Source organism: Rattus norvegicus, chromosome 19 (assembly GCF_036323735.1).
Source record: "Rattus norvegicus strain BN/NHsdMcwi chromosome 19, GRCr8, whole genome shotgun sequence".
NCBI lineage: Eukaryota > Metazoa > Chordata > Mammalia > Rodentia > Muridae > Rattus > Rattus norvegicus.
The window spans coordinates 45,635,482-45,648,468 of NC_086037.1; the positions used below are offsets into that span (position 1 = coordinate 45,635,482).

The window sequence follows — 12,987 nt, forward strand, 5'->3', positions numbered from 1 at the left end:
AGGCTCTGAATGGGTGTTCCTTCTGCTTCTGTTCTAAACTTCGTCCAGGCAGCTTTATATGAGACTGACTTGAGGTCCTGATTAGTTGGCCAAGGCGTAACTTCCTTTGCTGGTTTCCTTGAGACAGGGTCTGTGTATGTGACCCTGCCTGCCTGTTTTGGACTCATTCTGTACCTCAGGCTTGTCTTGAACAGAGCTCTGCCTGCTTCTGCATCCAGAGTACTAAGATAAGGCATTGCCACCAGGCCTAGCTATTAACAATATTTTCCTCTTCGTTTTTCAATATACAGTTTCTCAGTGTAGCTCTGGCTATTCTGGGACTTGCTCTGTAGACCAGGCTGGCCTTGAACTCAGAGATCTGCCTCCCTCTGCCTCCCTAGTGCTGCATCACCACCTGGCTGGCAGTATTTTTTAGATAATCAAGATGTTTCTAATTTGTGGGATACCATAAAACCCAGAATCTGAGACACTCAGTGAATGTCAAGCCCAAGAAACATGGAGAGTGAAGAATGAATAGCCATCACCCCACCACTCAGAAACAGAGGCAGGACTGTGAACTCAGTGTCACTTTGGGCTAGATAGTGAGACCCTGTCTAAAAAGAAGACACCCATGTCAAGAGACACAGGGACATCATCATTAAATTGCTTAAAACAGGCAAAGAAAGAAACAAAACAAACCCCCCAAAATGTAGAGCCTAGTGTGATGTCATGGTTATATCCCAGAACTCAGGAGGACAGAGAGACGGAGCTTGACCACCACAGTGGTTTACTCTCTAAAATAAAGTGAAATAGAAGAAAGAAGGAAAAGAGAAAAGAGAAAATTCCCAGGAGCATCCATAAACAGAGGCTTCCCACAGGAATGAGCCGTAGGAAAGACACCATCAATATCTTCAAAGAAATGGAAGACTGTCAGATTTCAGACCTGGTGAAAAGACACCATAAAAAGGAAGGATAAACAAGCAAAGCTGACACTGAACGTGATGGAGGAAACCATCACCTCCAGACTTGAACCTAAGACAAAGTAAAGAAGTCTGGATATGAGGAAAAGAGTGGCCGATGCCAGCAGGAGCCAGCGCGTCAGGTGGTGCTGGAAACCGTGAGTGAGCACAAGGGAAAGTCACGTCTTTGGAAGATGTTATGAAATAATCCAAGCATTGGTGCTTACCAATAAATGTTTAGAGCCCATCTGTGAGAGGAAGTCCCCCAAACCACCGTAAAGGCTAGGAGGGGAAGCCATTGTGGGCTTCTGCTGGGGAGTAATATGCTCACGAGGCTAGATGCTGGACTGCGTCAGTATGAAGCATGGAGATAGGCTTAAACACCTTCGTAGTAACTGAACTTATTAGTGCACAGATTTAGGTTAGGAGAACTGCAGCCAAAGTCAGACCTCTAAAAGCAGTAGCACACAGGAACCTCTCAGGGTCAAACTACTAACTTCTAACAGGGGTCAGCAAATGATAGCCCATGGACTCCTGCTAGCTTCCTGCTTTTGTCAGTCAGTTTTACTGAAACATGACTGTTTGCCTGTCCAGTGCCCAGGACTGTCAGTTCAGTGGATGGCCGAGCTGTGTCAAAGCTGTGTCCTGACACCGAGGTAGGTGGGTAGGGAAGGCAGAAGGTAGATCTGGAAGGATTTGGCAGGGTGAATATGTTCAAATCACACTGTATAAAGTTCTCTAAGAATTCATTAAGCATAATAAGAAGAACAGAAATCGCAAGGCCTGAAGCATTTATCACCTGGATGTATGGAAACTCTGGCCCACAGCAGCGAGACTTAAAAACAACATTATCTTTCCAACAGCAGCTGCTGGCTGAGATGCCTCTATTATATCAGATGGAAACTTCTTTAAGTGTGTCACTTGTGGCTTCTGCCTGCCCAGCTAGTCTGGGAGCTCTGTCAGCTCAGAGGGAACACGGTCTACCTTGTGCATCCGGTGGTACTTAGGAGGTGTGTCTGCTTTGCTTAATTGCAAACGTGAAGTTTCCATCGAGGACAGGTGAGGCCAAGCTACTGTGAGGGGTGGGGAGGACTGTGGGGGTGGTGGAGAGACATTCAGGGACACACTGGGGTGAAGGAGGTTTCATGAGTCAGTGTTTAACAGACAGGACAAAAGAAAGAGTACAGCAAAGCCACGTGGGAACCGGAGAGAGGCTGGCCCTTCCTTCCATTAGCCATTCCAGAAATACCGAATTTAATTTGTCTTCCACATGGGCCTCCCAGCTCACCTACTTCCCACAGTGCTGATGTGGTTACAGTCAGACAACCGACTGTAAAAATGGCACCTTCTCACTCTGCATAATGACTCTCTGTGGACCTCCAAGTCATAGCTGCTCAACTTACTGACAAAAGCGAACTTTTATTGCTGCTGGCACCAGCGAGCCACAGTGGTCAGAGAAGCAGGGCTCCTTCTTGGCCATGCACATTATCAGCACGGCTGTCAATGAGTCCCCTTCCTGGAGCCTTCCAGAGCCAGCGATGTCTGGGCTGACCCCATGCCCAGGACTGGCAGTAAGCAACATGAGCTCTTAGTTTGTAAGCACCACAAATGGGAGAGAGGAAGGGCAGTCACTCACAGTGTCCCTTAATGACTCTATGCTGGTGTCACTCCTACCATCCCTTCTGAGGGTGTAATTACTGGAGAAGTCAAAGTGTTATCATTATTAAATGGAAGAAGTGAACCAGAGCAGCAAGAGGCTTTAAATGAAAGGCAGGCACTTGCCAAACCTCAAGTTTCAGGAGAAGAGGGTAGTCTGACCAGACATACCATGTGTGTCATTGTGGAGCGCCCAAGAACCTTCAGAATTAGGGGGACAGTGCCCTGGTACAGCAAAACAGAAAGGGCCAAGGCCATACCAAGTGTCCTGCAGGCCTGTCAGAACAGCACGGAGAGAGACAGCAGGAGGTAGAGCAAGACCGGTTCTGGGTGGAGGGTCTGAATCCACATCCTATTCACTGACAGTGGAACACCCATCTCTCCGCTTCTCGCTGCCTTGTGATCACATTAGGGGTTACTGCTAGCTGAGAAGAGCGGGCAAAGCACAAGCCTGGGGCAGGAGAGCTTAGTGACTATTAAGTGTGGTGACGGCAGCTAGGACCAGGTGAGGAGCACGTGTGCAGCTCGCCGTGTCCAGCAGTATCTACGCTCTGCAGCAAGGTCTAGGTAGCCATGATCATGCCCAAGTGCATGCATGCCACTGTGGGGTGCAGGCAATGGGAAAGGACAGGACGGTTACCTGTGTGCTTGGTGCCAATGTGACTCTTCATCTCTGCTTCCTCCATGGTGACAAAGTCACAGGCCGTGCAGCAGATGGAAAACATCCACTGCTCCTTGTCCACATGGAGAGACATGTGGCTCACAAACTGAACATTGAGCTCCGTCTCAAATCCACACACGTGGCAACTAGAGCAAGGAAGAAAGGGCGAGAGAAGAGTGAGACAGGCCTCTCAATCTGTGCTGCTGGGCTACTCGGTGTGCGTGCCACAGAGTGTCCTGTGTGTTTCTCCATCAAAAGGAAAATTTCTGCCTGCTGGGATGCCTCCAGAGTAGTCACGGTGCCAAACAGATTAGGTGCCAGCACAATATAACAATCCCATACATGCTATAATGATGCTAAATAATCATAAAGTTAATTAAAAACTACAGATTCCAGATGCCGCACATGGCCTAACAGACTCCTTTGGGCTGAGACTCAGCAGTGTTGCCAGTCTTCGTGGTTGTCTGCCGACAGATCAGGCGGTGCTGCACAGCTCGGCCTCCCCAGGTTCCAGGACCCCTTGGGTGCGGTGAGGAGGCACACACTGTTTTGTGGCACTCTGAGCAAGAGGCAGGCACATCTGTGACACCTTCTAGGAGAAGCCACTCAGCCACCTAGATGTCTGGCAAGGGCAACTTGCCACCCATATCACTCAGGCATGATCTGACAGGATTTCCTACAGACTGTGGACAGACTACAGAGCAGAATGGAGTGTGTCACAATGGGCAAGCCAGGGACAGCACACAGGGCCTTCTGAGCAACCCATCTCAGATCATCTTTCTTGCCCTCTGCCTCTGACTCTTAGATCACAAGGTCCTCACCACAGAGCTGAGCATCTCAACAGTCAACCATCCACAGGGCCCTTTTCTGCAGCCCGCACTGCAGAACACCTCCCAACCGTTTCCCTTTCAGTTAACTCTGTAAGGGCTGCCTGAACTGGGCAGGAATCTGTGCCAAGTCGGGGTTCAGTGTACGCCAAGAGCATATTAAAACGAAGGTAGCACAAGGCTGAGGGGAGGGCCTGGCACTCAGGCAGGCAGCGTGGGAGCGTCAAGGGAAGGGGTCTGAGAAACTTGGGTGAGCTGCTGCAAGCCTGACTCACCTGTAGTAATAAGGGTGTTTCTTCCCATCACTGCCTTCCGAGGTGACAGCACTGACTATGTCCTCAGTGTCTGTACTCACGAGCTTCACAGAGTGCACGGTCAGGTGCTGGTTCAGGTTTGCACGGCACTTAGCAGCATAGGGGCACAAGTGGCATTTGTATTTTCTTTCCTCTGGGGGAGAAACCAAAACTGCTCTCAAAAAAGAAGAAAACAAATTCAAGAGCTCACTTAAAGGAATCAATGAAGGTCGGTCCAAATCTCCCTTCATGTGGGGGGGCAAAGGTCATGCCTTGAAATTGTACCTAGCATATCCCTAGCAGCCTGCCCCTGTATCAATGCTCAACTCAGAGATTTAAAAAAAAAAACAAAAACAAAACCTTCTCTAGGCAGGGGACAAAATCTCAAGGCTGAAGTGTGGGTTTCATGGTGTCCAAACCAAATCTGATTCAAGGTAGGGTCTGGAAGCCCAAAGCCGCATTACAGCAGAGACTGCGTGGCAGCCTGACCCAGGCTAGAGGGCCGCTCTCTGAGCGGTTTCCTTGGAGGTCTCTGTTTTTCCCTTGGATGCCTCACCCTTCATCCCTCATCACGACAAGGTGAGGTCCACGGGGCTAAAAGGACACTATGTGAGTGTACACGTGGAGTGCAAACGAGTGCACCTCCATGGCCACACTGCATCCTTCAAGGCAAGATGAATTTGCTGTGTGAGTGTGCACATGAGTGTGACCTTTGCCGTTCTTGGGTAGGTGCTGACCTGGAGAGAGCTGAGGAAATAAACACTGATAAAACTGGAGCCTAAGAGGTTCCATCATTTTCCCTCAGCTCCAGGCTTGGGCCGGCCAAGGAAGAAAAATTAATGAAATTAAAGGGGGAAAATGACTTGTATAAAATAATTTAATTGGAAATTTTCATTTTACATAAATAAAATTTAAAAATCTCAATTAATTTGTAATGGGAGCTGGCACACAGCTGACTGAGGTTTTAGGAGCACTTCCGGAGTGGCTCTGAATCCATGACTCATCAGACAGTAAGGAGCAGCCCTGCTTCCTACAGAGGCAGCAGCAGAAGCAGCTCAGCTCGCCCATGAGCTCTGGCCTTGCTTTGAAGACAGCATCGCACTCTCTTCACCAGGGGTAAGGAGTTCCCATCACAACACTGAGACACCAGGTTATTTTATGGCGCCCCTGCCCACCTGACAGCTGCAGGTCCAAGGCTGGGCCTCAAGTGTGGGGAGCGTGCTTTAGAATTCTTGCCTCTGCATTGAGAGAAAGGATCTGGGTTTCAGCACCAAGGCTCCACCTCCTCGAATAGAGTGTGGCTCCTCTCTCTACTCCATGAATAGAGAGTGGCCCCTCTCTCTACTCCATGAATGGGAGTGGCCCCTCTCTCTACTCCATGAATGGGAGTGGCCCCTCTCTCTACTCCATGAATGAGAGTGGCCCCTCTCTCTACTCCATGAATGGGAGTGGCCCCTCTCTCTACTCCATGAATGGGAGTGGCCCCTCTCTCTACTCCATGAACGGGAGTGGCCCCTCTCTATTCCATGAATGGAGAGTGTCATCTGTGAAGTTCCAGTAAGTCTGGGATTTCCTCTTCTCAGAAGGTAAGAACTTATCTGGGAGAAACTGCCCAATACCTTTATTAACAATATTTCCTTCATCAGTTTCCCAAATTGTCCTTTGTAATGAATTTTTCCATGTAATTTCCATGTAATTTCCATGTAATTTCCATGTAATTTTTCACTGGTAATTTTGCTTAGTTATCTATCAGCTAACTCTGCCAAAGAAAAATCATGCGTCCTTTTTTCTCCAAAAATTCCCTCCCTCTTTCTGAAACAGGGTCTCACTATATATAGCCCCAGCTGTCCTTACACCCAGGGATTCCCCTGCCTCTGCCTCCCAAGAACTGGGATTGAAGGCACCACCATGACTGCCTCCAATAGTTCTCCAGAGTCACCTGGGATTAGCTCTGCTGTTCTTTTCCTCAGAGTCTCAGCCCCCCCCCCGCCCCCCCCCCCCCCCGGAGCTGAGGACCGAACCCAGGGCCTTGCGCTTCCTAGGCAAGCGCTCTACCACTGAGCTAAATCCCCAACCCCTCAGCTTCCCTTTCTTAATCCAGAGGCAGGTGCTCTTCACTGACTCCTTGAGGTGACACACACACGCGCGTGCACACACATACACACACACATGCACACATACACAGTCACACATACACACTCACAGTCACATACCACACACACACGTACAGTCACACAGACACACACACACACACACCACACACACACACAGTCACACATACAGTCTCACACACACACACACCACACACACAGTCACACATACACACTCACACATACCCACACACACACACAGTCACACATACATATACCCACACACGCACACACACACACACACAGTCACACATACATATACCCACACACACACACACACACACACACACATACACATACACACACCACACACAGGCACAAACATACACACACACACACACACACACACACACACACCCCTTTACTTTTGTCTACTCCTTTTGTGCTGACTCGAGCTGTAGCTGTCTTAATTGTAGGAAAAAAAGTTCTCATTCCTTTAGATATCCGATACTTGTCTTTTCCTCTTCTTCCCTTTTTAAATTGATCCTAATTAAGTAGGGAATTTTATTCATCCTCCATTACTTGGTTACTTGAAATGTATTTAAGTATGCTTAAAAAATAAGGCCTTAAAATCCTCACTTCTTAAAAACGTTACCTATCTAATATATGATGAAAATTTGAATTTAGTGGATTTAAAAAGATAAAAAGGTCAAAATTAATCTTCCCCTATTAACACTCTGTCTCTGTGCTTTTATTTTTGCATAATTATAAAAAAAACCTTAACTTTGAACTTTCATATTTTTCCTTTTTTGGACCACGGTGTCCCTATGCACTCCATGCTGTGCTCAAATTAGTGATCTTCCTGCCTCAGTCTCCCAAATGCTGATATTACATGCATGTTTCAGTATACCTGACTTATATTGGTATACTTCCAATGTTAGACTTTCCAAACAGTTGGCTGTATTTTCTTTGTGGCTGGAGAATTAACCCTGGCCTCACATGGGCTCTCCCCCTGAGCCACACTCCAACTGTGTCTGCTGTCACCTGGGTCTGCGGCTTCCCGCTCCTACACACGCACAGGATGAAACCAGAGGAGCCTCTCTTAAGATCTTCCTGCAGCTTGGCTGTTGTTTACCCAAGCCTATCTCACACTTAGCATTCACACTGAAATCTAAATTAAATTCTTTCCTTAATGAAAAAGAAGTTGATACTAAGAAGGTGTGGTGCAGCCCCAGCGTCTGAGCCTTTCAAAGGATAGGAAACCATTCCTTACAGAGAAAGTTCGGGAGCTGACCTGGAGGTATTAAGAGCCGACCGGTCTCATTGGCCCCTCCCAGAACTCAATGAGGCTTTTCAATATAGAAAAGCTTTTCCACGGTCTCAGTGACCTGTGCCAGGCAGTGAGGCCTATAAAGGTCAGAATCACTTAAGTTCCCACTACTTCCTGTCACAATCTTTTAGAGAGACTCAACTTCTTGCTAGTTGAGAGGTCTGGAGGGGCTTATGGAAGGATGGGAGCTACGTCCATCCCCTACTTACCTGTGTGCAAGGAGAGGTGCCGAGACAATGTCTGCTGTCGGCCGAACACCTTCCCACACACGTCACAAGGGAAGAGCTGGTCACTGAACTTCCAGGACGGCAGTCCGTTTCCTGCCTCAAGGACGATCTTATCTGTCTCTGGGTCAAGAGAACAAGGTGCTGTGAGGGATACAGGGCAACAGGAATCCATGGCGTTTTAGTCAACCGAAGGTCTCATCAGAGGCATTCCCTCCCCGCAATGGGGCTAGGAACTGCCAACAAGAACCAGTGGCCATCCTCATGCTCATGTCCATGGCTGGAGTACTGGTGGGCCATACGGCACAGGGAGCCCAACAGCCGCTGGGTCTTCAGTGGTTCTCACTGCTGAAGGCTAGTGAGTGTGTGCACACGCATGCATGTGCATTTACACACACAGATAGACAGATAGATGATAGACAGACAGGCAGACAGACAGAGTACTCTGCTCATTAACTTTCTGGAAATGTAAACGCCTGCCTCAAAACAGCAGACAGAGCCCTGGAAACCGCAGATTCCACTGAGAATAAATGGTCTGAAAGAAAATATCCACTGCTCTTCATGAAGGAACGCTTTGCTCCTGAATTCTGGGTTGTTCAAGTGGTGCCCACCACACACTGCTCCTTGCACAAGAGTACGGATTGTGTTCTACACTCTTGTTTCATTTGGGAAAATGGGCGCTCCTCAAGCAATCCACACACATCCGTGGATGGGGTAAGCACACTTCCCTCCCTAACCCTAACCCTTTGTAGCTTAGAAAACTTTCATTTCTCATAGTCGTCTATAGAATTTCCTTTTATTTTCTGACCCCTGCCTCTTCTCAATGAACCTCAATGGACTACATAAATATCTCTTCTGCAGCCATTTAAGAAGACAGGTGACAGAGGGGACACCCAGAAGAGGGAAATGGACACTTCTAAGGGACAGATTGTTTGGGCCTCATTCTGAAGAATAAGACACTACAGTCAGTCAGTATTTTTCCTTGACCTGACTGAGGGGCTGTGAGTCTTCCTGAAGCTCAGTGCTACATTACACAATAGAGTTTCATTTGGGAAAAATTAAATATCACCAGGAACTCTTTATAAGATCCATGCAGAAGACAGTGCTCTGAGCGCAGGTCGCAGAACCCCTGCAGAACAAAGTGATTGATTTCCCACAATTAGGCCAAAACCATTTTCCAGATAGGAGCTTCCGCCTGTACTTGGACAAGTCAGCTGATCAATGCATAGCATATCTGAATGAGGATCTGTTGCCCAGCAATGTAGTCTGAGGGAAGAGACAAATAACGCAGACCTGGAACAGAGCAGGGGAGCCAGGAGGACAGAGATGATGGTTGCTGTGCCTCGCTTGCCAGCAATCCCAACACCCACGAACATACTGATCCATTGATCTGTGTTTGTTAAAATATATCTCTTGAGGCCTCAGGGAGAAGAAACTAAATGGCTGACTAAGTCTTTCTATAAAGCAAAGGGGTGGAACTTTGGGGAAGAAAAGGCGGGATGGTGAGGAGGGAAGTTCAGGTCAGGTGACATCTGAAGACAAGGACCACTCTTGGGTGACTGTCCTCAAGTCCGAGTGTGGTATTTTAAGTAGTTTCTTCTGAGTGTGCAATCAAACAGCACTTTCAGGAGAATAGCAGGTGGAGGTCAGGATGGTGCCCAATCTTCTAATACAGTCCCAATAAATGAATTAACTGTGTCACAGACCCAGCACAGAGGTGCAATTAAAAATGAAGATGTCTCTTAATAATTCTTTTGAGTATTAGTCATGTACTTGAGAGGCTGAAGCATCATAAAGAATTCAGCTTTGGAAAGCTTATGGAAGCACAGCCTTAGAAGGTCATGGCAGCTTTGAGGACTGGACAACTATGCAGAGAAAGCACGCGCAGGCACATGAGGCACCCAATATGCAGGAGCCCAGCCCTGAGACCTCGCTGTCTGCATGTATGGTACAGCTTTGTCTTCCTTTCCCACAGGGAAGCGAGGCGATGGGAACCTTAACCCAGAGCAGGACATGGCAGTGCCTCAGGGAACCTTAACCCAGAGCAGGACATGGCAGTGCCTCAGGCTGAGGCTGGGAAGGGGAAGGGGAAGGGGAAGGGGAGGGGGAGGGGGAGAGGAAGGGGAAGGGAAGGGGGAAGGGGAAGGAGAGGGGAAGAGAAAGAAATCCCTGAGCCTCTGTTTGCAAATCAGAGATGCAGCTCTCCAGAGGCCACACATTCTTCCGTGTGTCTTGCTACCACTGTCACTCGAATGCCACAAGAGACCTCAATTTCTGGTGTCCTCCCCACTCCACCTGTTAACACATCAGCCAATCTTACTTTAAAGATCTTTATGGAACCCTACTTAATATCTTAACCAAGTGATCGGATTTCCCTAAGATTCTTGCAAAACTTTTCACAAGCCCTCCAGTCCCTGCGTCTTTCCTGTCCATGTGTCTGTGTAACCTCAGCATTCACACGGCACCCACAGTGAGGGAATCAGAGATGACAGTGAGACAGGGATTAATGTATTGATTAGCACAATTAACTCAACAGCATAGCCATTAAGGTCAACTGGCAATCTAGAGTGAAAGAAAGGCCAGTGTCTGCTAAGTGTGTGTCTGGAAGGCTAATCTTAGTTGTCAATTGGACACACCAGGAAAGGGGCTGGGCTCAATGGAAGAGCTGGCTACATCACATTGGCTGGTCACCATGTCTGTGGGGCGTTTTCTTGATTACTGGTTGACAGGAGGGCCTAGCCCACTCCAAGTGGCACAATCCCTGGGTATATGGGCTTGGACTATACAAGAGAGCTAGCTGAACACTGAGAGCAAGCCAGTTAGCAATGCCCGGCTTCTGCCTCAAGCTCCTTTCTTCAATTTCTTGCTTTTGCTCCCCTTGATGATGGATTGTAACCTGTAAACCAAATAAACACTCCAACTCCCCAGGTTGTTTTTGGTCATGGTGTTTATCACAGCAATACAAAACAAATTAGAACAATGTTTTAACTCAACTTAAGAGATGTGCTTGTATGATTCTCTTAGGAGAAATGCTTGCAGTCCTAAATCAGACTTCAAAGATTTTATAATCTCCAACAGCACCAAATAAAATACCAGGTGGATTCTGGCTGAGGTGATTTCTCTAGCAGACATGGGTTACTGTTAACCTAACAGTCACCCACCCGCCAACCCCCATGGAGACAACTGCCGTAGGTCTTAGGTTAAAAAGGCATGGCCAGTGAAAAGGCTTTTGTTTTCCTGATGAAACAAAAGATACACCTGAGTGTTGCTTTCTATCTTTTCATGCCTTGCTAACCCTGGTGGTGGCAGTTATTTTGAACATGAAGACGAAGACTCAAGCCAAATTTCAAAGCAGGGAGGAATGGATGATGGGAAAAATCAGGGTCTGTGGGCATTGCTCTGTGGCCATGTGAATGCCAGGAGTCATCCACCATTGGATTTCTTTTTGGGTGAAGAAAATAAGATACTGGCTCTCCTCCTCCTCCTCTCTCTCCTCCCCCTTCCCCTCTCCCTGCACTCCCCCTCCTCCTCCTTTTATTACTCATGCCACTCTTAACTGAGACGCTCTCCCATGCTCACTGCCCGTCTGTAGCATCCCTGACGACCACTCTATCGTCACTCTCGACAGTGGCAAGTGTGAAGGTGGGTGATCACATTCCCATCTTAATTAACTTTGGTTCTGCTTAAAAAACCTCACAAACCTATTTTTTATAAGATTAGAAAGGAATTTGCTTTAATTTTTTTTCTGAGGCATAATATACACCCCAAATGGAAAAGTACACATACCAGTAACTGCATCTCAATTAGTTTTAAAGTCTCCAGATAGTTGAAATTATGGGTATTATTTAAAAACCTCTGGTTTCCTTCTTTATTCCCATATCCCCTGGTGCTTGCTTCACTATCTTAAGTGGCCACAGTTACTGCATAGTTACCATCTCCTTCCTTCCTTTTACAGCACAGCTCCAGCCTAATGGCACATTCGTTCTGACCCAGCAAAACATTTTATATACCCCAGATTGCTGCAGACTCCTGGTACACTGGAGTCGGAGTCTCTCTTCCTTAACTGCCCACCTATAGTTTTGCCTCGAACATTAATGAGGGCTTTTCTGTGTCTTTAATTAAGGTTTCTGCTTCGTTTGTGTGGAACTGAAGATGGAGCGCCAGCCCTCACACATGCCAAGCACATGTCAGGTAAGTACTTTTGTCCCTGTGGTGTGGCTGTGCAGTGTCAGTGAGGCACCCCCACCTCTTCCTACAGTGACTTGAAGCCTCATATTCATGATGATGAGGCCTCACTATGCCAGATGCAGTACAGCAGACTGCTCCTTAGACCCACTGACCCAAAGAGAGATGTCTGATTTGATGCAAAGGCATGGGATGATCAAAACTTAACTACCGTGTCTCCAAAACTGTCCAAGAGATAACTCACATAGTAGACAGGGTTGCAGAATATGGATCAAGCAGAGGACCCACAGAGCCTCAAACCCAACTCCTTCATTTACAAGAGAACCAAAGAATCCATTTAAGAAGGAACCTGAATTTTCATCTTGTTTAAGACTCTTAGAACAAAGAAAGCCACGGAGTGAGGCCACCTCATCAGTGGCTGAAGAGAACTAGACTCCCCCATATCTTATCCATGCTCCTCCGACGCACAAGAAACCAACATCAAATTCTGCAACAAAGGGATTTTCTCTTTCCTGTTCCTTGGTTGTGCATTTAATATTCCTGGTTATAAAAGGACAGATCCCAAATTGGCAACAGTTTAAATACTAGGGTTTCTTCTACCTCCTTTCTTGAAAGGGCTAGTCTAGGATATTCCAGGCACAAAGGTTGGAGGCCACAGTAAGTCCAAAATCAGTACCAAGGAGGGTCAACAAGACAGTCAGATGGGTGTATCCTAAAAGTCAAGCCTTCTCTTTGATGTCAAATATGCCATACCAAAGACTCCCTTAGGCCTTATGTTGCTAT

At 47.4% G+C, this 12,987-nt stretch overlaps 1 protein-coding gene across 13 annotated transcripts in view; it reads right to left on the bottom strand.

The window, feature by feature from the left end:
- The window catches only part of Zfp827 (zinc finger protein 827), a 166,891-nt gene that overhangs the window by 10,633 nt on the left and 143,271 nt on the right, over positions 1–12,987 (bottom strand). For 8 of the 13 annotated variants that reach the window (XM_063277880.1, NM_001400944.1, XM_039098166.2 and 5 more), the window contains 3 exons: positions 8,005–8,142; positions 4,358–4,547; positions 3,235–3,401 (listed from right to left, as the gene is read on the bottom strand). In XM_063277880.1, coding sequence (XP_063133950.1) covers positions 3,235–3,401; positions 4,358–4,547; positions 8,005–8,142 — 495 coding nt within the window. The remainder of the gene's footprint in view (positions 1–3,234; positions 3,402–4,357; positions 4,548–8,004; positions 8,143–12,987) is intronic. The other 5 variants (XM_063277886.1, XM_063277885.1, XM_063277882.1 and 2 more) reach the window with 1 other exon arrangement.